The sequence below is a fragment of the Microtus oregoni genome, unplaced genomic scaffold (assembly GCF_018167655.1).
Source record: "Microtus oregoni isolate MIOR12 unplaced genomic scaffold, Mior012 000008F_ref0000371, whole genome shotgun sequence".
Classification (NCBI taxonomy): Eukaryota; Metazoa; Chordata; class Mammalia; order Rodentia; family Cricetidae; genus Microtus; species Microtus oregoni.
The window spans coordinates 7407815-7432964 of NW_024543067.1; the positions used below are offsets into that span (position 1 = coordinate 7407815).

Here is a 25150-nt window from a genome sequence, read left to right on the forward strand (position 1 = left end):
TTGGGGTTAATCTGTACTACATGATACTTTGTCTCAACAAGCAAATGAAAGAAAAAAAGAAAACAATCAAGCAATTTACCAGGTGTGGTGGTGTCTACTTGTCAGACACTGGAAGCTAAAACAGAAGTATCGGAGTTCAAAACCAGCCTTGGCTTAAGGAAACCCTGTCTTGGAAAACCCAAAACCAAACAGGTGAATAAACAAACCAAAAAAGCTTTCAAAATGCCACGGTGTGAAATAAGTACAAATGACTAATTTATAATAGCAATAATGACCACTGCAGTTAGTGTTAAGGTGCCCGTTCTCATTTTAACATTGCAGGGACTTTAGGGGGAGGTGTTTTTATTCATGCTTTTCCATACAGGGACCCAGATGCAGCAAAGGTTGCTAGACTTCATGGGTCACAAAATGCTAGGCCTCCATCAACATTCAGGCAGACAGACTCCAGAATTCAGGCTCAAAACCACTGCACAGCAGTGTCCTAGCAATGGGACCAGAAAGTGAGAAGAATGTAAAACTCTAGACACTAGCTTGAATTCCACAGCATATAATAACTCAACACACAATAAAATGTGGTTCCTTCTAAATCTCATCTCTATATATAGAGCCTTAATGTTCTGCTGTGAGGTGAGTTGTTAGCTATTAAGTGCTTCTCTCAGTTCCTAGAGGGGGTATACTGCCTCGTAAGAGCTTGACAGTGAAGTCTAGGATATCTACCTATCTACTGAAGGAAGGGACATATAAAGTAAGCACAATAGGAGTTGAAATACAAGCCATTTGACAATGAAGATACACGCGACACCTTTCGTTCCCATAACTGCCCTTCATGCCTTTTTAAAACCAAGTACTCTATTGTTGGAAATATTTTGGAAATGGACACACAAAACCAACTTTACTTTCCCATGTGCCTGGAGGTTTGTATTTTCCTGCATATAAAGATTAATTGTATGATAGCGTAATAGTGGAATCATAGATTTCAAGGGCTTAAAGAGTAGACATAGGTCATCTCCACAGAAGTGAACTCAAATGAAGACATTTAAGCATGTTAGTAGAGAAATAGATGCTAGACAAAGAACAATTTCCAGCTGGATGTGGAAATGGCACAGGTCATCCCAAGCCTCAGAAGACAGGGACAGGAGATGGGGAAGTTTTGAGGCCAGCTTAGGCAAAGGGAGACCACGTTTCAAAAGTAAAAGGAACCACCCCATCCACTTTTCTCTTGTGATAATGTAAATACTCTCCGACTCTGCTGATAGTGAGATATTTATTGCTGGTTTTATGAATTCCAACTTAGAAATTTTTATTAGTCTTAAGTTAGTCGTATCTATAGACAAAAATCCACTTTTAGAAATCTATTCTAAGGAAATTATAAGACTTATGAACACTAGGCACACTGCTAGCTCTCGTGGATATAACATATAAACATTATATGTATCTACTGATAAAGGGAATTGATTAGAAGCTCTGTTTTTTTGAAGGCACAGACAAGGCTTTTAGTATGTTATGGGGCAAAAATGCAGGATGCAAAAATGTATTTACAGCTTAATTCTGATATTTCTGTATATAAAAAATATATAACTTATTATATACAAATATGTAATATAGGAAATATCTGTCTATGGTATTAATATATGTTAGGTTTATAAATATATTTATGTCTATTTTATTTGCTTTTTTAGAATTTCATATGGTTTATATTTCTTAATCATATTCTATCCCTGTTTGTTTCCCAACCCCTCTTAAATCTGGCCCCCCCTTACCCACCCAACCTCATGTTCTTTCTCTCTTTTAACTTCTGGAAAAGACAAAATCAATTTTCCCCATTTTTCTGTTTTTTTTTTTAATAAAAAGAGCTTCTTCTTTATACTCTAGTTCCTTTACGCCATTCCTCTGAATTTTGTATAGAAAAAGTTCTCAGCTTTTGCTCACAGGAAGCACGAGAGGTCATGTCCTCCTCACCGAGAACATCGCGCTTGGCAGTCCAGCCAAGTGACATTTGATCGCTATGCTACAGCGGAGGTTGGCTAACATCCTCTATAAAGGGTCAGATATTAATATATTCATTCAGTGAGCCATAAAGACATCATTAAAACTGTTCTGCCTGGTGGTTTAGCCCAAAGCACCCATGGAAAGTGGGTAAGCAGGTACAATTGCCATTTTTTAAAAAAAGAAATAAATAAAACTTCATTTGTGGACATATATTTGATGCGCATGTAGTTTTCACATGTCATCAAATATTCTTTTTAGTTTTTCACAGCCACTTAAATATAGATACCATTCATAGCTCTCCAGAAAAAATAAAGTCTTTAAAGCAAAAGCATAAACTTTAAAATAAGAAGGCTACGACCTCAGCCACATAGAGGAACAAGTTGAAGAGACCTTTCATAGGACATGGTGACCAGAGGTAATAATAATGTAGAGAATTCTTTTAAAAAGATCTCTAAACAGACTTGAATTGTTCTCACCACAAATGGTAATATGCATCTGAGATAATGCGTGTGTTAACAAATCCAACTTAGCCATTCTATGATATATGTAAATGTCTAAGTATCATACACAACTTCTGTCAATTGGTTAGTTAAAAAGAAAATTTTTCTTAGACAAAAGACTGAAAAAAATGCCACTTTGAAAAAAGAGTGTCCCTCATGGTGTGTACATGTGAACATTTAAATTGGCTTTAAGTACATGTAATCATGAGTAGTCATAACTGATCTCATTCCCAGGTTTTAAAATATTATCAAAAATCATGAGGTCCTTTTTTGAATCTTTGTATTTCTTTAAGAGTGGAGTCTGACAGATCTTGAGTTATACGTGCTGGCCTCAGCCTTAGCAAAGGAATGAATCACTGACAGACAACAGGCAGTGCTTTGAAGACAGGGAATGGCTGGGAACCTCCTTCCGCATCACCTTTGTAGGGGAAATGTGGCAGTTACTATGTAAGGGGAGATCCGAGGAGAGGGAAGGCTATCGGGTTTACCTCCACTACAGGAGCTGGTGTCAGAAACCAAACAGGACATAGCTGGCCCTCTGCATATGCCCTTGGACAAAGTTCAAAGGAAAGAGATGCTCCCTCCTTCACAGAAACAGGAAGGTAGCCCTTCGGGATGTGATTCAGACTTGTTTTAGAAGAGAGGAAAGGGGGGAAGAATCGCATGAATGTTCCGTTTGACTTCAGGGCGGTCCTTCATAAGAGACGGCGAGGGAGGAATCTAGGACCAAATACTCGTTCTTGCCCCTGCAGAAGGTGTGCAGCCAGGTCTGCAGTAAGGAGGTAATATAGGAATGGATATCATGTGCAAGACTAACTCCTGGATTGAAGAGCTGGTTTACCGGAACAGTCCAGAATAGTCAGCTTTCTGAAAGGGAGCTCTGTGACCTCTGCCCCACTGTTCAAAGGAGTCACAGAACCAGCTGCCCGCAAGACAGGAACTATGTGTCAAGAACTATGATAGAGACACAATCTCAGGTGGGCAGTGGGAACGCCCACAGAAAACACAGGGGTAGAGGGCTTCTATTCACCTCAACTCCCAGTTCTTGCTGGGAGCCCCATTCAGGGTTTTTATTAGTATTACTTCATGATAAATTTAGAAAGTCTGTGGACTAAATAATTCAATTTGCATCCATTTCTGGTATCTAAAATTAGAAGCTGTGTAAAATTTGAGTTTTATAAACATCTTCTAAAAGGGGGGGGGGGGTAAAATGGTAAAATACCCAAACTGTGAGTAGGCAGTTCATTGTTTTTTGTTGTTGTTTTGTTTTGTTTTTTGTTTTTTGGTTTTTTTTTGGATTTTCAAGACAGGGTTTCTCTGTAGCTTTTTGGTTCCTGTCCTGGAACTAGCTCTTCTAGACCACGCTGGCCTCGAACTCACATAGATCTGCCTGCCTCTGTCTCCCGAGTGCTGGGATTAAAGGCATGCGCCACCACCACCCTGCTCAGTTCATTGGTTTTTAAGAGGCGATCTCTAGATATATAAGATATATCTTTCTATACATTAATATGTATATATATATACATAGTGAATATTTGTATGCTTGGGTTGTGAAGGTAATCAAGCATATGTACGCTAGCAAAAGTCTTCAAAACCTGTTCAACTCTCTTCTTCTGCTCTTTTATTCTTTGATTACCAATTTCTTATTTCTGAGGCCATTTTTACTAGTTTTCTGTAGGGTCTTTTTCTTTTTCCAAAAAGACGTGTTTTGTTTGTGCAATTAAAGGGAAATCACCAATGTGTATTATATTTTGATGTTCATGGAAAAACAATAGCTCCATTCAGTAGTTAGCACTCGACATTAGGACCCGGATGAGTAGCCCACGTTGTGAGACACATTCAACTTTTACAGGATACAGGGTTTGTTTGTTTTTTCCTGCTCTTATTCACTCCCTCATTTTTACCAAAAAAAAAAAAAAAAAATCTATGTAGTACCGTCTCACTTGTATTTTAATAAATAAAACTTGCCTGGGGTCAGAAAAGCAAAACAGCCAGTCACTGGTTCTTACCTCCACCTCAGTCCGAAATGACAGTCCTGCCTCCAGGAATCTCAGAATGAGACTGTGTCTGAGAACTGTCTCCTCCTGTCCTATAATCCACTCTAGGGCTGGGATTAAAGGTGTGCACCACTACCGCCTGCCTGTCTATAAGGCTGGCCAGTGTGACTGTTTTACTTTTCTGATTCCCAGGCAAGTTATATTTCTTAAAATACAAGTGAAATGCCACTAGAAATATGTGAGACTGCTGGCAAACCAGGATGTGCTCCTTCTGGTTGTTGGTTGTTAGTCTGTTTTGCTGAGCTACAGTAACCATGACTTTTTTTTTAAATGCCACCACAAATTGGCTTGCCTAAGTGGGTTATTTTCTGATTCAAGGCTTTTTATTTTAAATATCCCCTATGAACTAATTGGCATAATAATGGTTTTGCTGGCCAATTATTAAGTGACCAATCCAAACTGAAACTATCTTATGAAACATGATTTTATTTGGATACATGGTGTCTTGTTTTAATGGGTTTGTTTCAAAGACCTGACAGTGTTAATTTATACAGTATGGACTTTTTAAAGTTCAAATAGTGTTCCCTAAGCATTTAGAAGTTCACAAAATTCAGTCTGCTGAATTTATATACTCTAAATCTTTTATAGACTGGTAATGAAAAGTTAAGTCTTAATAGTAAATATCTACAATTAATAGCATGCATTTAATGAGAGGTATGATTGAAGTTTTCCATCCTGTCAGTGATTGAGATCTCATGGAAACCATAAGAATACAGAAGCCCATGATGGTGCCTACACATGTTAAATATTGAATAATTGCCAAGGAGTCTATGAGCTATTATTGTCCCAGTAAAGAAGTGAGATAGCCAAGATGGGAATGTACTAAACATTTTGGGTACTTAGCTATGGTAACATAGATTGTTCTCAAAACTGCTGATACTTTTTCCACGGGAACAATAAATATGTTCTCTCATCTGTTATCCACCACAAAGGATATTTTTTCTTGGATTTTATCAGTTTGTGTGTAAATCAGGATGTGAGCTGACTGAGCAAGAACAATCATTCTGTGTATAACGTAAACAACAAAAATGCCCACATTCATTCAGTTCTCCATCGTTACCAAAGCTTTCCACAGCTGGCGGTATCTAGAGGTGACACTGTTGCTCCTGGGAATGGGGAGATTTTCAGACGAAACATTTCACCACATTTGCCAGGACAGTTTCTCCCTATTTCTGTGATGTAGATGTGAGGGGTGGCGGAGGCAGAACGGATGCCAAGAAATTGCATCTGACGGGTTACGCTGCTCATCACTTCTTTCAGTAAATCACAGAAAGACAGCAAAGGCTACTGCGCCCAGTACAGAGGGGAGGTGTGTGACGCAGTCCTGGCCAAGGATGCCCTGGTCTTTTTCAACACCTCCTACTCGGACCCTGAGGAGACCCAAGAGCTGCTGATCCACACTGCATGGAATGAGCTGAAGACTGTGAGCCCACTCTGCCGGCCGGCTGCCGAGGCTCTGCTGTGTAACCATCTCTTCCAAGAGTGCAACCCAGGAATGGTACCTACCCCCATGCCCATTTGCAGGTAAAACTTTGAAAATGCATAAAATATTTCATTCTTTGTATGCCAACCATTTGCAAAAGAAGACATTGTCATGAGCAGTAGGCACTTACATGGTGCACATACTTGGAAAAACATTCACACACATAAAATTAATGATTGGCAAAATTCCCACTCATTCAAAGAAAGTAATTAAAAAAAACAAAATTTCTCCCATTTACAGCATTGATGCCAATCTATGATGCACATACTCTGAATTTGCAGAAAATATTAATCTCAATCAAAAAGTGGCTTGCACGCCACAAAAAGATCCCTGTGATATATATGTGCATAAGCACACACACAAAATTTTCTTTCTCCTTGATAGGGATGTAGGACGCATGTTACAGTGTGTGTGTGTGTGTGTGTGTGTGTGTGTGTGTGTGTATGCATGCACGCGCACGTGCGTGTTCATGCTACACAAGCTTGGGCTGCACCCAAGCCCTTACGTATTTTCATTATTTTCCCTCTTAAATTATTTTCTCCTCTTATTATCAGCCCTAACAACCTTAATTTGGAATTACCCAGGGTTGTCTTGACACAATTTGTCCTAGGAAGTCCAAAAAAATAAGTTATCTTCCAATCCCAATTAATACAACTAGCTTTTCTTCAGCTCTTCTACGCCCTCCACAGTTTCCCGGGGCTGAACAGCCTCACACTGTCTCTAATTGGGCATCTCAGGTGGAAGCCCTCAGACCCTCAGGGCAGAACTCCACTCTCCAGGGAAGGGCTGGCCTAGGAACCCAGGGTGCTCCTGTAAACCGTGGCTGGTGCCGCTGTTCTCTTCCAGGGAGCAGAGCAAGCAGGTTCAGGGGTGTCCTTTCTCAAGGCTGGCCCATCAGGCCTGGGGTGATGCCATATCCCTTGGTTCATATGCTCTTTAAACTATCAACCTTGTTTCTGTATCTTTTTTTTTTAAAGGTTACTGATTTAATTTTATGTGTATGAATGTTTGTCCTGCACACACGTATGTGCACATGTAAGTGCCTATTGGATCCCTCAGATCTACAGTTACAGATGACTGTGAGCTAACATATGGCTGCTGGGAATTGAACCTGGGTCTTCTGCAATGGCAGCAAGTGCTCTCGACCTCTGAACTATCTCTCCAGCCTCTGTACCTTTATTGTTAATATGAACTTCAAGTGATAATATATCAGGGACTCTTATCCTACTCATTCTAAATTTAAGGGGAAAAAACTAAATAAGATAGTATTCGTCTCACAGCACAGTCTAGTAAATTTTTAATGCCTGTATTTCATAATGCCTTGCATTGGTTAAGTCACAAAGAGTCATTTAAAAAGGCTTTTGTAAGCAAAGACACCGCTATGTGACAATGTTTCAAAAAATACAAAATTTAAGCCTCACTGCAAATTTGCCTTTAACTCGCTGTGGTTCATCAGGTCTTGCTCGCCCTTCCACATTTTAGAGAGTACTGCTTGGCCGTGAAGGAGCTGTTCTGTGCAAAGGAATGGCTGGCGATGGAAGGAACGACCCACAGAGGAGTCTACCGCTCCGGGATGCATCTCCTCCCGGTGCCAGACTGCAGCAGGCTTCCCAGCATGCACCGGGATCCCATGGCCTGCACAAGACTGCCCTATTTAGGTAACATGGAATTCCCTCCAGACTTTGGAAGTTAAGGCAAATTTACTGTTTAGAGTCAAGTAAGGTGTGTCCTTAAAGCGCCTAACATTTTCAGGCTTTCTAGGCTGTTCTAATGTTTTTTTTGCTTTGCCCTCTCCACACACGTTAACAGCAGAATCCTAATACTACCCTAATCACTTAGGTTAGCAAAAAGATTAATTTGATTTGTTTTCAAATAAACCGAAGGGCACTTTTAACTGCTGCTTGGATCTTGCTTTATTTCACAGGGGTTCCCGAGTGTAGCATTTTCTGGGATGTATGGGACAACGGCTAAGAAATATCTCATAGTTTGTCAGAGGAATGGCGTAAAGGAACAAATAATCCTCTTTCTTAGCCAACGATGCAGATTTTTTTTAAAGCATGCAGAAAACGAGCCACATGTTTGGAAACGCTGACCTCACAAAACCACACCCAGCGACTGCATGGTGTTTTATGAGTTTCGTTTGTAAGGACGATGCTACCCTAATGGCTGGTTTCGTTTCAAAGATGCGCTCTTCAGGTTTGAATGCTTTTCTGTCACTCATTTAAACACTGGCAGGGAAAGTCGCATTTCTTAGCGGTAGCTCAAGGATCTAGGAGATACCTCAATGCTTACTTAAAACCAATTTTTATCCTTTCCCCCTCAGATTATAAAAAAGAAAACATAACAAGTAAGTAATTCCGTTTGTGCCTCTGAAATCTTCTGTGTTTGTAAGTGGATTCATGCATGTATTATTTACATTACACTCCCCGATCTCCAGAACAGAATGTTCTGAGCGTCATCAGCCCCCCCCCCCCGTCCCCCCCCCACACACACACAGTGTCGGGGCTCATCCCCTGCCTCAGCTAGAACATGATGCTTAGCGAAAGGAACAAATATTATCTCCTTCCTCAAGATGGTTGGCCTTTTTTATACCTCAGATGTTTGAAAAATCGGTTACCGAAGACTTTGGATTCTGCAGCAACAATTTCATACAATGTAATTATTTTTCCAATAGAAACAAATACCATTTTTCTCTACTGAGCTGTTTTGTGACCTTCATTTGTAACAAGTCTTTCTTTTTTTGGGAATAGGTATACTTCTTAAAAATTTTTTCTTAGTCTTCTTTTAGTCCTCAAATTTTTATACACAAATTCTATATTAATTACAGAACATTTTGTCATTTGAACCAAGGGGGGAAATGAAAAGGCAATACATCATCTATAATCCTACTTTTCATAATATTTTGTTTTAATTCTAAATTAACCACTCTACTAGTAACAAAGAAGAAGCTCTTAGGATGTCACTGGAATCTCCTTTTTCTTGCTGTGTTTATTTATTAGTAATTCTTTGGGACTTTCGTGCGACACATTTTGATTGTGTTCATTCATTTAACCCATTCCTCTACTCAACTCTTCCCTGCCCTCCCGAAATCAAACCTTCAAAACCAATGTGGGCCATTGTTTCTATCTGAAGACTCAGAAAAATTCAATCCTTCTTAAAAGGTGCTCAAATATAGTGGGGTTTTTAGTGGTGATGGGGAACAAACCCATGACCAACTCGATGTCAGACAAGCCTTCTACATCTGAGATGCATCCTGAATACTGGATTGTCTTAGACGTGATCTCTTTCAGTAGCTCACGCTGGCCTCCAGCTTTCTGGCTTTGATTCTTCCCCAGCTGCAAATGTTGCCACCATGCACTGGCTCAGAGTGACTCCTCATCTGCCCTACACCCTGGCTTCAGTGGGAAAACTTTAAGAAGTGTAGCTGCCTGGGTTCCCCACATACACATTCGGGAGCATTTGGTGTGGAGTGCAATCTAGGATTTGAGCTTCCTCTTACATTTTATAAATTGATACATTAAATTGGACATATATGAAGAGTATTTTGTGATGGTTTGATTTTCTGTATTAGCATCAAGCCAGATAATTCTGTCTCCTCATCTACCGATCTATCATTTTTTTTGAGGTAAAAAGCCTCAAAAACCCTTTCTTAACTTCTCTGTAATATAGAATGCTGTCTTCTGACTGTGGAATTAGTTTTTGTTTGATCGTTTGGTTTTTATGATTGTTGTTGCTTTAGGATAGCCACCTTTTAGTATAGTGTTTGCAAAGCTAAGCAAAATAACTTTGAAAGGGTCATCAGGAGGGCCAGGAAGAGAGCTCAAAGGGTAAAGGCACTTGTTGCCAATCCTGATGGATCAGTCCCTGGGACCCACATGCAGGAGAGAAAGAACTGCTGCAAGTTGAGATACTCAGCGACACAAACTAGCTACAGATGTTAATTTCTTGACTTTAGAAAACAATCATATGAGATTTTTTTTATACATTTGAGAAAATCAGCTCCAGCTCTTGTAAAAAGATAATTTTCTCTGGACATGGGTGGGGAATGTCTGTGCTCTCTGAGTTAAAAGCAGCTCATCTTCTTTGCTAACTTAGAGTGGGTTAATTCTAGCAAGGAAAGTGTTCTGAATACACACACCAAGTCGCATTCAATGGGAATGTTTTAAATCTTCAAATATTCCTCTTTTCATGATTTATTTTTTAAAAAGATCTTATTACATTTATTTACTTAGCATGTGTGTGCATGTGTGTGCATATACTCACAGGCCAGAGGACAACTTGTGAGAATCAGTTCTACCATATGGGTCCTGGGGATCAAACTCAGTTCATCTGGCTCGGTGGTAAGTGCCTTTCCACACTGAGCCGTGTTGTAGGCCCTGCTTTATGGCTTCTCAGTAAATCCCAAACATCATTACTAGCTCACTTTGAGGCACAACTGAAAAACTTTTAAAGTCCTTCTTTCTCTTTGCTTTAGTTTTTTTTCGCTCAACACGGGAGCTAGAGTTTCAGCAGTCTCTGGGGTTGTTTTACGTTAACATCATCTTTTGCTGAAGTGAAATATCTCCCTGAATATGCCATGACTTCGCCATATTTACATCACTCTGAGCTAAACAGACTGTTTGTCTCTTCTGTGGCATTCCACATGCCTTCCAGGCACGCTCAGCAGTGCGCCTGCCTTCTATTTCAAAGCCTCTGTAGAAACTAAATGCAATCTGGCTTACTCTGGTAACGAGAGCTACATCCCTCCCATCCCCTTTTCCCTTCCAACTCTGCTCTCACCATTTCTGCACCCCGAGAATCTACGTAACCCAATTCTGACAAACCGATTAGTGTGGTTGTACACAGTCTCTTGTGAGTCCCCCAACAACCCTATTGAAGTAGGTACCATGAACACACTCCGTCCTACATACTAGTCAGTGTGAGAAACAGATCAACTGACTCCCCTCACCCTCCACCCTCCCTGGGTCCTACGTAGCATTGGGGTTAAGTCAGTATTCAGGCCCATTCTGTCTGGTGCTGGTTCCATCATCAGACTCCTCCCCATCTCTCACCTATGTAGTATAGGGATTAAGCCAGTATTCAAGCCCTAATCTGCCTGGTTCTAGCTCCATTATCAGACTCTGATTTTTCAATTGTTACAACTGATGGTTTTCTATAACCCCCCCCCCCCTTTTTAATTTCCAAGACCTGACATGAAAAGTTTGCCTGGCTGTTCTGATAGATTTGCTCTACAGGAGATGCTGTTCTGGGGAAGCTCCTACCATTGGCCAAAACATTTCTGATTCTAAACAATCCAGACAACTTGACAATCCTCTTAGCAGCATTTCAATAAACGCATGCGTTGTTTCTAAAATTCAGTTTCCATCATGATCAGAGACTACTTTGGCCACAGATGAAGTGAGAGAGCGAGGAAAGGAGAGAGAGAGAGAGAGAGAGAGAGAGAGAAAGAGAGAGAGAAAGAGAGAGAGAGAGAGAGAGAGAGAGAGAGACGTAATGAACTAATATTTTAATCAATCATTTAAAATGCTGGTTGGGCCCATCTTGTGGAGACGGGAAAGCTAGGAATTCACAGAATCAGAGTTGGAAGTGATGTTAAGAGTTCTCTCACGTGATTCCTCTCCCGGGGGAGAACATCCTCTGCATTGTCTCTGCAGACACCCCTCTCCCAACTCAAACTCACCCCTTTAATTGTGAGCACATTTCGGCCATGTCAAACTAAACTTGGTCCTCTATAGCTTCTAATAGCTGGTGGTTTTTCCATTCCTGTGGCTCACCCTTTGTAGCATGGACTTCAAAAATACTTGGAGACACGTGCCCTGCCTCCTTGTTGTTTCTTCCTCTCTCCACTAAACACTCCCATCTCCAACTTTTCCTTCTGTGAGTTGAGCTCCAAAGTCCGTACCTTCATGTCTGCCCTGCACTGGCAGCAGGAAGATGAAGGGATGTTCAGGACTGAATGCAGTAGACAGAACAGGGTCCGGTGAAAATTAGAATGCAGTAATTGTCTGTGATTAAGGCTTGTTCTTTCATTAGTGTTGAGTAAACTTTACGCTAATTGCCCGATCATCTCTCCCAATGATGTACGTTCAACCCTAGCACCACGTGAAAGAGAACCGGGATGGCATACACTCAATGCCACTGCTGGAGAGGTAGAAGCAGAACAGTTCCTACGAATCATTTTTTTAAACTAATTTTTGGCAAGTTATTTTCCCACTTTCCTATGAAAGTCAGGTCCTAGCTTTTCTTTCACGTTCCTCGTTCTGCCCACTTTTCAAACCTTTAGAATCTCTAGAGAGAGCCTCAGAATACTTTTCCCTTGCTGTTTATTTCCCTGGCATCAGGTTTTCCCTTGCAGAATGACTGTCTCTAGACTTTTATTTAGAGAATTAGAAGAAGTTCCCAGTCATGTCATCATTATCTTCTTAGGCTAAAATCAAATATCTTGTATTATTGCTTTTTATTCTTATATTGATGTCTCCTTCAGATTCAGATGGTCTGGAGTCAGATGTTTTATGTATTTCCTCAAAGAAGATCTTGAGAGTGAATCATTGAGGTGGTGAATATCGCCCAACAGTCTTCTCTGACCACAGTAACTGGGGTGAAATAGCAGGACAGGAAGATCTTAAGCGACATCATATTTCTCTATCCAGCCTGTAGATGTTATTGCAGCTTTTCTAGCTTCTAGTTTGGAAAGCAAGTATTTTAATGTTTCTGGCTATTTTTTTTTTTGTATTTTTTTCTCTGTCTGGGCAGAAGCTTTTAGGTTTTCTCTTTATTGGTGGTGTGTGTGTGGGTAGAAATCCTGCCCAACGGTGTGCATCACACATCTCTTTCTGATTCTTTCCTTAGGAGGTCCTGTTAGGAGCTAGAGATCAGCCACAGTGGGGATGATGTCATAGACGTCAGGGAGACATCTTTCTAATGCACCAAGCTGACCACTTGCTGCACTGCTTGAAGCCTCCTGTGGTTTTCCCCTCTTGCTGCAAGGCAAAGGCCAACCAACTCCCCTTGGCATACGAGGCCTTCTTATGACCTAAAGATGATATCTGCATTAACTATAAAAATTCCCACCCGCAGCAATGCAACTGTCAGGCACACTTTGGGAGAAGTCCAACAGCTTGGTTCCAACCCAGTAGATGCAGTTCTTCCTTGGAAAACCTTATCTCCCCATCCTCATTCCTCTCAACTGTCGTGATGCCCCCTGTGCAGCCACCTACAGTAGCCATGCTGGCTTTGGCCTATTAGCATACGGTAACAAATACAAAGCACAATAGAAGGAGAAGCCTGTAAGCCACAGGAATCTGTTTCTTGGAGTTCTGGAAGTTGGCTATCCAGGATTAAGGCATAGACATATTTAGTGTCAGGTGATGATACATATTACTGCCTTACACATAGCTTCAGATGTCACTGTCTTCCCACAGGGGAAAGATAAAGACGCAGAGTTTGTTAACCAAAAATTAAGGATAAAGAGGAAATATAATGGAAATCTGACTTGGTCATTTGGTCCAGAGAGGTAGCTGACAGAGCTCTGGAGAAAACCTGAGCAGCTTGTTCTGCTGAGCAGCAATCAAAGAATCATAGTAGAACTATCCAGAAAGGAAGGGATGTTTGAAACCATACAGAACTACTGGTGAAACTATGCCAATTCTCGTGCTTTAAAAATAAATCTTCCAGAGTGATCATGGAGCTTTAAAACACATGTCATTAAAATCTACTTTCTAATAATTTAGTGTGTGTTTGCGTGTGTGTGGGTTGGTGAGTGAGTGGATGGTGTGTGTGCGTCTGTGTGCACGTGTGTATGTGGGCAGATGCACCCGTGTGAACATATGTGGAGATTAGACATTGATGTCTTCATCACCATCCATCTTATTTTTTGAGACAAGGACTCTCACGGAACCGGGTGCTCACTTAATGGCTAGATGGGCCAACCAGCAAACTCTGGGACCCAGCTGTTTGTGCCCCCTCCCAAGTCCTGGGGTTACAAGTTCATGCCACCACACTCAGCTTTTCACTGGGTTCTGGTGATTCAAACACTCATCCTCATTCTTGTGTAGCAAAGGTTTTATCTATCCTTTAGTAATGGTTCCTTACTGTATTTAGAATGAGGAGTTTGCTGACTTTTGTAAGGTTTCCTTTGGATTGAGAAAGCTGGTGGTGACTGTGGACCAGTGTTAGACCCCAAGCCCACGCGGCTGTGTCTTGATAAGTCAAGCTGTCATTAGTCCTGTGCAGATGTCTATTGCTGTACTGAGTGTTTTCCTGCACCATGTGCCTTCCTAAAGTCACAGCAGTGACCAAGCTTGACCTCTACAATTCAAAGCCACTCGCTTAGCCATCAGTGGGCAGCGGTTTTCACTTTGTTCACTCCTCGACAAGAAGTCATACATAAACACCCCTTATAGCCTACACTTTCACGAACGCTGTGTTTCAAATGGCCCTGGGCACTCTTGTACTAAAGGTTTTCTTTTGTTCAGCTAGCAGTGGTGAGCTGCCCCCACTCCAAACTAAGTAGGCAGATGGAGGCACATCTTACAGCCATCGCTTTAAGAATGCCCTTTTCTAAATGTCTTTAGCTTCTGTTGAAATATGGTTTTCTTTGGTGTTTTTGATTTTTTATATTACTATCTTCTCGCTTGTGAAAACTGTATTCTCTTACTGTACTGGGATCAGTCAGCAACTGCTCACTTAGACACTTCTGAAGCTCTGTCATAGTTGGCGTGTGCCCTTTGCTTTCATACTAATGTTTCTGGGTTACATACTGGCACTGGAACTTCTGTAATGGGTTAAACGTGTGTTCTCTAGATGGGACGTATTGCGATAACTGGAATTTTAACTCTCTCGTCTCCCAAGCGTGTTTGTCATTATACAATGGTATTTAAAAGTAATTTCTTGCTTATGGTTCTACTCCTCAGGCATATTTTTATTCATATTTGGTAACTGCTGTATTCCTATCATTTTCTCTAAGATTTTGAAATGTGATTGCATAATTACATACTGTTTTGTTTTTATTGATCTTTGAGTCAGTCGAGACAACCCTTCTTAATTGCTACCTTTGTGGCTTTCTTGTCTTTTTCCAATTAAAATTCCACTCATCCAACCATGTTCTAAATATTTAAAAGACTTGAACTTGACTCATCTCTGTCATTTGGCGTGTGTGTAGTCTCACTTTGTAACTTCTGCTTGCACATGGGTATTGTTATGTCCCCTGTTTTCCTTTTGTTCTCAAGAGTTCCCGTTGCTTGTCTAAGGTCTCACATTCCGTTCATTCTCTTCCTCATGTGTAATAGAAGCCGAGAAAACCATGAGTTCATCAGTGACTGCAGTTTTAGGCTAATTTCATACATGCCATTAAGACTTTTTTCTGACCTCTAGCTATGGCTACTTCTACTTTTAAAAGAGAAAAGCAACACATTTCTCTTTTTCTTCATCATCCTATTGGGTTCTATTTAATCTCTCACTATATGCATTTTGGGCGAGAGAACAGAGCTGTGCATTTATGCTTTTGAAATTTATTGAGGTTTGTCTTTGTGGCCTAATGGCAGCCACATCTGTCAGTCTTCCCCAGATGTTTGAGGAAAAGATCTTCTCCTTTTAGGCCACAAAGCTGATTCTTAGCTGTCAGGACTGGTTTGGGTTATGTATAAAATATTCTGTTTCCATGATTTTTGTCTTCATTCACTCTGCAATGAAGATTTCAAGGTATTCATAATAAGGCTTTTTAACTACATCCACGATGACCTTGTGCGCAGGGCAACGTAAGGGTAGCATCTGTCTGTTCTAGCACAAATGCAGATTTTACTTGTTTTCTTAATCTTATTGGCCTTTTCACATGGGAGTTTGACTAGAGTTCAAGTTTTAGATGAATTGACTTCTGCTCCTTTTTATCCCAATGATTTCATTGCCCATCTTCTTCCATTATTTTTATTAGTTGTAAACCCACTACACACATGTTCAAACACACACACACACACACACACACACACACACACATGCAGAAGCTCAGCTCAGATGTTCTCACCTTCAGTCTCTTTATGTGAAAATATTTTTAGTGCATACTTTGAGTCAGGCATAAGGAGCCTAAGCCTGGGATTTATATTTCTTTCAGAAAATCATATTTCTCCTCTTCTTTGCAAATGAACCTTATTGGATTCTTAATCCCGGACTTTACAGACAGCTCACCAAGGAGCTCCTGATACCCTAGCGTATCTTTCAGGCTGTGGCAGTGAGTGCTGCAGTTCAAACACTGACTCTGGAAGTTTCCAAAATAAGCAAGAAGCACTATTGTTTCCCTGCAGCATTCCCGCCAATAACGTCCTCCAAGCCGAGTGTGGACATTCCAAATCTGCCTTCCTCCACCTCTTCCTTCGCTGTCTCTCCTGCATACTCCATGACGGTCATCATCTCTATCATGTCCAGCTTCGCCCTGTTTGCCCTCCTTACCATCGCCACCCTTTACTGCTGCCGAAGAAGGAAAGAGTGGAAAAACAAGAAAAGGTGAGGTTCGAGTCCAAGCCTACCACATACAGCCATGCCTTTCAGCCCACATGCTTGGTTCTGGAACTGGGGATTAGAAGGGGAGCATCTGTCAAACCACCGTCACCTTACTAACGCCCATGCCCTGGCTGTAAAATTAGACACCTAACTTGAACTTTAAAAATGTCACAAGTACCAAAGTCAGTTTTTACAACAGAGAGAACTTAATCATTTGGTGAAAATGGCAACTCCTGCATCCCGTCTTCTCCCACCGCTGCCGCTGATACAGATAGTGATAAAATATGCCTCCCGACTAGAAACCAAGTGCCACACTTCATTGCTCTCAAGCCCCAGAGCCCTCAGCAAACTTAGTACTATATATTCTAGGCATTTCTTAAGGATCAAGATCAAAGGCCGTTGTTGGCCTTGCCTCTCTCACCTGCAGGGAGTCAGCGGCCGTGACCCTCACCACACTGCCTTCCGAGCTTCTGCTGGACAGACTCCATCCCAACCCCATGTACCAGAGGATGCCACTCCTTCTCAATCCCAAGTTGCTCAGCCTGGAGTATCCCAGGAATAACATTGAGTACGTCAGAGACATCGGAGAGGGAGCGTTTGGAAGGGTCTTTCAAGCAAGGTAAAGTTAACCATGGTGTGGGGCGGGGTGAAAGGGCAGGGAGGAATCTCTGTTGGAATTCACTATGCTTGAAAAAAACCACTGGATTGTTAGACTGATCTACTGTATACAATAGGGGATTACAATGGACATGTTATCTCTCTCTCTCTCTCTCTCTCTCTCTCTCTCTCTCTCTGTGTGTGTGTGTGTGTGTGTGTGTGTGTGTGTGTGTTTCCTCTAGTTAGTAAGTAACACATTGTTAAAAATAATCTATGTTGAAAATAACTAGTGAATTTCCTATTGACATAAAGAACTTTAAGTTGATGACTGTCCTCGTCTTCCTTTGGTTTGTGGCTCAGGAAAGGCTGCATAAGCATGGTGGGGGCTCTATAAATGTGAATAAATATAATCCCGGGGTATAAACATCCCCATCTGTGGTTTATCTCTTAGGGCTCCAGGCCTACTTCCTTATGAACCTTTTACTATGGTGGCCGTGAAGATGCTGAAGGAGGAGGCCTCTGCAGACATGCAAGCAGACTTTCAGAGGGAGGCGGCCCTCATGGCAGAGTTTGACAACCCAAACATCGTGAAGCTCTTAGGTATGAGAATATCACGGAAGGAAAAGGGTTCCTCGGCGAAGACCTTTTCTAACCTTTTCTTCTTTGTCTTTCTCGATCATCAATGGGATGTGTCTCTTTCCTCCTTTCCTAGTTTAAAATATTCACCCACTTTCTGACATACAGTTCACCTCAGCTTTCAGGACACTCGGTGCCTCACAGATATCCCTTTAATTCCATCGCTTCCAACGGTCTCAGTCACTACTGCCTCTGTTCTGACTAGAAACTGTTTCAAGAGTCTCTGCACAAAGAAAATTCCCTTGATACTAATTCACCATCACAGAATTTAGTAAAGTTTAGAAGTATGTATATCATATGTCCACTTTATTTTTCCTTAAACTAGACCATCATTATTCAATCATATTTTTGTTCATTGTTGTGTCCCCATTTCATCACAGATTCATAAGTTAAATAAGTATTTCCTGAACAGTTAATAGAATTACATAGAAATAGCTAAACCTTTTAACATTATCAGCTTTGTGGAGCTTACATACTTTTGGGGAGATAGCAGAGGTAAACATACATGAATGTGGCTTATATGCCTCTGATTTGTTTTAAAACTCAAAGTAAAGGAAGACTCTTTGGAATGTGAGATACTGTCTTTGAAGACTTCAGTGGACATGTGACATTTGTGTAAAGGTCTGGCTGAGGTAAGAGGACACTGTGGATAGATGGGAGGAGGCACAGGCCCTACGGCAAGCTTATCTAGTGCTGAAAGCACAGCAGACATGGCTGGGAAGAGGGTTCTCTGTGAATAGAGTCCACTGCACCAACATGAGCGCCTGCGTTTGTATCCCCTGCACCCACGTAAAGGCTGGGTATGGTGACACATGCCTGTAAATCCCAACACTGGGAGAGCAGAGACAAGAGGATCCCTGGGATCTGAAGTCAACGCTCCTAGTGGGGCTGGTGAGCTCCAGAATCGGTGAGAGAGGAAGGTGGGGAGCAACTAAGAAAAACCCTGACATTGGTGTCTATACCCCATACATGGGCATATACATGTGAACACATACCTACATACACATATACCCTTATACACAAACATAAACACGTGTACACACGAGAGACAGAGAGAGAGAGAGAGAGAGAGAGAGAGAGAGAATAAAAAAGTGATAGAGATAGTTTAAGAGAGTGATGTAAGACTGGATTCAACTGTAAATGCAGTGGGGGTTGTAGGAAGAGCCCACAAGGCCTTCACATAAAGAACAAAAGAATACTGAGAGGGGGAGAATAGTCTTCCTCAGGGAAGAGCTCACAACTCTTATCCAATGCCAAATGGTCAGCCCTGACAATATACAGACAAGTAACATTAAATAGGCTGACCAGGTTGTATTTAGAATATGTCTGTTATACACACACACACACACACACACACACACACACACACACGCGCGCGCGCACACACACACATATGCATGTAATAACAATTAATAAAAAAAGGCTATGAATTTGAAATGAATAAATTTGAAAACAAGGAGGAGGAAATGATGTAATTACAGTATAATCTCAAAAATAAAAGGCAAAAACCCCTAGCTTTTGAAATGTAAGTAAAATGGGAATCAAACAGAAAGTCCAGCCAAGAAGTGCCAGGCCATGGCATGACGTGATTCACTCCCCCCCCCCCCCGAAGGTCTGTGTCTGGTTTGCTGAGCAGGGTTGAAAGGAAGGCACTGAAAACAAGGGCACAGTGAATGGCATCTTTCAGTAGGCAGGAAAAGATGCTGGCACAGGCCAGGGAGTAAGTAGTGAGATAATAAGAAGGGATGGGTCTGTGTGCAACTTGAAGGTGGAGTCAAAGAATCCCTCGATAGAGCAAATGTGATTTTTGCAACAAAGAAGGGAGATAAGGAAAAGACCACACATTTTGTTTAGGTTTTGCTAAAACCCAACAAGAACTAAAATTCATAATACCTATAATAATTGGAGGTTGAAGAAGGATCAAGAGCTCAAAGTCACAGTTGGCTAAGAATGAACACACACACACACTTTTTCTTGAGAGGAACATGTTGTCTAAATCTTCCTAATATAAGAATTCTTTCCAAACCAATTTAACTATTGTAACAAGAGCAGAGTCACCTGATGATACAGGTAAATAGTTATTGACAAAAAAACAAAAGAAGATTGTGTAGGAGGAACAGCAAAATGTGACTGACCTCTGATTTCCTATTTAATGTACACATTGTCAGATAAAATCCTTTAAATTACAGAACTAACTAGAAACTTTTTCTTATTTCTCTTCTTTTTTTCAAACTGAAACTTCTAATTTTGCTCTGAAAAACATAATAAAGCTGACAATCTTTCTGTATTATAATATGAAATATACCCATCACACATAATGGTACAAGCTTATACAATTATTTCTCACATATAGTAAGATGCTAAGGTTTTTCAAATGTCTTCCTTACACTGTGTAAAACTCTGTGTGTATGAACATTACTTTATTTAAAGAATGGACATCAAAGATAAAAATCTAAATTTCAAACTATTTTACTACAACCACCTAAGAAGTTCCTCTAAGAATCTTGGGTTCTTTGTATTGTTCTTCCTAATTATGGTAGCTATTTCTATACATAGAAGTTTCTGTCCTGCCTGGTTCCACAGCCATTCAGTTTCAAAGAAACACAGAGAGGCTGATGTTAATTATAATTAATGTTTGGCCTATTAGCTCAGGCTTATTATTAACAAGCTCTTACAAGTTTAATTAACCCATAATTTTTGTCTATGTTTAGCCACATGACTTGGTATCTTTTATCAGTAAGGCATTTTCATCTTGCTTCCTCTGCATCTGGGTAGTGACTATATCCCTTCCGTTTCTCTTCCCAGAATTCTCTTAGTCTGGTCACCCTGTCTATACTTCCTGCTTGGCTACTAACCAATCAGCATTTTATTAAACCAATACAAGTGACACATCTTTACAGTATACAAAAGCATCATCCCACAGCATATTTCTTGTTCTCATTCTTCAGAGAACTAAACAGAATGATTATATCACACATTCGCAGCAAACCCCTGCTCCTGAATCCACTTACCATATGCTGCTTTGCACTTGCTCTCCAGATACCTGGTTAGTTGGAGGGATTTAAAGAAACAGGGAATAATCTCTCCATTCCAAGAGATAAAATGTTCGAGAACCATCTCTAATACAATGGATATATAGGAAGTAAGGTGGTAGGTACTATGTGGAGAGATAACAGAGGGGAAAACATCTTTTCTGGCTTGGTCCTTTAATTTTGGCATGCCATTTACTGTGGAAAGACTCAGCCTAGCCAAGATATTATTTTGATTGCAGGCGTGTGTGCAGTAGGAAAGCCTATGTGTCTGCTCTTTGAATACATGGCCTATGGGGACCTCAATGAGTTCCTCCGAAGCATGGCCCCTCACACCGTGTGCAGCCTCAGTCACAGTGACCTGTCCACAAAGGCTCGGATGTCCAGCCCTGGTCCTCCACCCTTGTCCTGTGCAGAACAGCTCTGTATTGCCAGGCAAGTGGCAGCCGGCATGGCCTACCTGTCGGAGCGCAAGTTTGTCCACCGGGACTTAGCCACCAGGAACTGCCTGGTGGGGGAGAACATGGTAGTGAAAATTGCAGACTTTGGCCTCTCCAGGAACATCTACTCTGCAGACTACTACAAAGCTAATGAAAACGACGCCATCCCTATCCGTTGGATGCCACCGGAGTCCATCTTCTACAACCGTTACACCACAGAGTCGGATGTGTGGGCTTATGGTGTGGTCCTCTGGGAGATCTTCTCCTATGGCCTGCAGCCATACTATGGCATGGCCCACGAGGAGGTCATTTACTATGTGAGAGATGGCAACATCCTCTCCTGCCCCGAGAACTGCCCCTTGGAACTGTACAACCTCATGCGCCTATGTTGGAGTAAGCTGCCCGCAGACAGACCCAGCTTCTGCAGCATCCACCGGATCCTGCAGCGCATGTGCGAGAGAGTAGAGAGAGTAGAGGGAACGGTGGGTGTCTAGGGTTGACTGTGCTCAAACAACCCCAACAGGCTGTTTTTAGATGATGGGCTGGAGGAATCCTATAAAAGAGGCTGGATAGGACCAGAGAGGAAAGGGTTTAACGTAGATATCACAAGCCAGTAGCTTGCTTGCCGCAAGAAACAGATCGTGAAAAACCCGCAGGTTAGGAGGGTCCCATTGAAATAGGAGGTTGGAGAACCAAGCTAGGAAAATTAAGAGGACCGTAGGTGGCGCTTCACCCTCAAAGGGACAGTTCTGAAAACATACTGTATAATGAGAGTAGCCAGGGTTCCATTCTTGCATCACCCCTCAGACAGAGTCTGCCGTGCTCAGTTGAACCCAAAGCCGTAAGTGCAGCTTCATTTTTTTTTTTATTTTTCAGTTTTATTTTTGAAAGAAGACACCCTGTCCATTGTAAAAACAGTGTGTCTCTGTGTATTTTGATGAGGACAGGAAACTAAAGACAGGAAGCCGTTCTTGCGTCACTCAAGACACACGACCGGTCCTTTGTGTTGCTTCTCGCGTTGAATGTGCAACCACATATTCGCATGCTAGAGCTGTGCGTCTATTTTACTGATGGGGTTTTAAGGGATAAGAAGTGGAAAACCTGCAAGCTCTGCGCTGACCACACCTCCTGGCTTCTTTCCTCTGCCTACTCTCCACCAGAAGCCGTTCCTGTGTGCCCTCAGCTTTAAGGTGATTCGTTTGCCTCACTCCTCCTGTTTTTCTGCAAAAAAATATTTCGTAACTTACCAATCTACCTTGCTTTATGAGAACTATATTGACACATTTTTTCCTTAAAATATCATAGGTGACAGATACATTTTATTTTTATCTCTGTCAAGTGTGATATTTTTCTTTTCTATGTGCTCTTGAGTTTGCCATATAGTAATTATGTTGCCACAGGCCACTTAATATTGTAAAACATGAGGTATAATATCAGTTATTGCAGGATGCTTTGTGGTTCCAAGTTATTTTACAAGGAATGTTTTTGTGCATTCTGACTGGTTTTTTTTAGAAGGCATTTTGATTGATGGGTCCTATGATTAGCAGAGCACTGTGCAGAAGTTCTGCACAGTGGATCAAACCACCTTGTTACTTAATATGACTTTTTTTTAACTTCCTGGACTCAGGTCCCCCAATGCCTAAGTTTTTCAGTGGAAACCTACACACATACATAAGGACATGTGAAGGTGACTTGTCATCTGGGTGTGGTTTCAAAGCCTACACCATATACCTTGTTACTGTTTTTCTAAGGGTTTTCAATGACTATTTAGTATTATCAATTTAAACCTCTCTAAACATCCAATGGATGGCATGTTTGTCTCAGCATGAGTTTTACTTGCACTTTTGGATTATAACCACTAAGTTATTTCCTTGGTAGCCAGCTAGAGTGTGGCGCAGTGCAGGAACATGGGTCCAGTACAGCAATTTTTTTTTTCAGTACAGCAATTTGAAAAGCGAGGGATATGTTACCAAGTGCAGGATGATATCAGTAAGTCACCAGCAAGTCTGTGAAAGTGTCCGGATACCCAACACAGCCAAGCACCAGGTTATTTCGCACATGGCATCAAAATACATCCTCTTGAATTGGGATAGAATAAAAAAGGAAAACTTCCCATCACTTCACAGTTTATTATGAATTTGTTACATGACATTATTATTCTAAGAACTAATGTAATGTCTGATACTATCTATAGGTATTCCATAATGTAATCAATCTTAGATTTCTGAACATGTAGGGTTCTCCTACTTTCATCATCATAAACCGTATTATGATCACCTGCATTTGTACACAGCCCTAAACACCTCTTTATGGGCAATCTAAGGAAAGAAATGTATGGATCCCATGGCGTGCACACTATTACAATTACAACTTTTGCTGTGGAGCCTGGAGAAATGGCTCAGCAGAGAGCACATACTGCTCTTGCAAGAACTGGAGTTCATTTCTCAGCACCCACCTTGCAACCACCTGTAATTCCAGGTCGCAGGGGGTTCTGAGGGCCCCTGCACTCATGGGCACATACCCACAATGTACATAATTAAAATAATAATAAAAATAAAACTTTCATAGTGTATTATCACAGTCTCTAGAAATGTTATCATAGCTGCATTATACAAGATGACTCATAACACTAAGCATTTTCTTTAATAAAATAATTAATAGCCTTTTATTAACTTTTTCTGTGTGGGTACACAAGCATATGCGCACGTATGTGGGGAGTGTTGCCCAGTGTCTTGGTGCACATGGGGAGGACAGAAGACAACCTCTAGTGTTGGTTCTCATCTTCTTGTTTGAGACAAGATGTCTTTTTGTTTGGCACTGACCTGAAAGCTCCTTAGGCTTCTCCTATCTCTATCTCCATCTTGCTGTAGAAGTATAGACGTTACAGCAGGGGTTACTGCATATGGGTTGATGTGGGTTCTAGAGACCTGAACTCAGGTCCATCCCTGTGAGACAAGGAGTTTACCCACCCAACACTCTCTTTTTTAAGTAAAGAAGAGAATGTCATTTTCATTTCATTTGGTTTACCCACCCAACACTCTCTTTTTTAAGTAAAGAAGAGAATGTCATTTTCATTTCAAACTCTGGTGAAATTGAACTAGGCACAGCAGCACAAGCCTTCAACCCTAGCACTTGGGAGTCTGAGCCATAAAGGTCAAAACTTCCAGCCCAGTTTTGATTACACAATAACAAAATTCAGTCTCAAAAAGCAAAAGTAAGAATTGAAATTTTCTTTTCCTACATCATTCATTTATAGTTTTGTTTTAGTAATTGCCTGCAGTCTAATGTTTTACTTTGTTCATTTTAAAATTGAAATGTAAGATTTATTTTTAAAAAGCAAATTATGCTTTTGCAATACTGCATAAGGTATATTTTAGCTTAAAATAAATAATTGCTTTCTTCCTTGTAAAATAGTTCATTTCTTATGAAAAGGAAAAAATAACAAACAACATACATTAGTAACATATACTTCACAATAATAATAAGTCATTGTAAGAATGAAGAAACACCAGCTGTTGCTAATTAATTTTAATATCACAGAAATATTCTACCACCATTTATCAATAAGTAGATAGGGAAGTAGATGGCAGATAGAAGATAGATAGACAGACAGATAAATAGATAGATCAATCGATCATATATAGTTAGGTAAATAAATGATAGAGAGATGATAGTTATATAAACAGATCAATAGATGATTGATAGATGATAGATAGATAAGAGATAATTTAAAGCAAAATAGACAGAATGATACTGTTATACAGATTTGAGCTGTGTTCTTATAATCTAATGTATGATAATATATTCTGTATCAAAAAATTCATGTACAACATCACTTGTAATTATTTGATATATGAATTTATCATAGTTTTTATAATGTAATAGTTCATTGTTGGAATTATGCTTATATCTACTTTTCATAATAAAA

At 40.7% G+C, this 25150-nt stretch overlaps 1 protein-coding gene across 1 annotated transcript in view; it reads left to right on the forward strand.

The window, feature by feature from the left end:
• Positions 1-21734, forward strand: part of Musk (muscle associated receptor tyrosine kinase) — a 70707-nt gene extending 48973 nt beyond the window's left edge. The window contains exons 10-16 of the mRNA XM_041657371.1: positions 5807-6070; positions 7512-7687; positions 8353-8376; positions 16325-16523; positions 16948-17139; positions 17569-17717; positions 21025-21734. Coding sequence (XP_041513305.1) covers positions 5807-6070; positions 7512-7687; positions 8353-8376; positions 16325-16523; positions 16948-17139; positions 17569-17717; positions 21025-21716 — 1696 coding nt within the window. The 3' untranslated portion in view covers positions 21717-21734. The remainder of the gene's footprint in view (positions 1-5806; positions 6071-7511; positions 7688-8352; positions 8377-16324; positions 16524-16947; positions 17140-17568; positions 17718-21024) is intronic.
• Positions 21735-25150: the final 3416 nt, after the last annotated feature.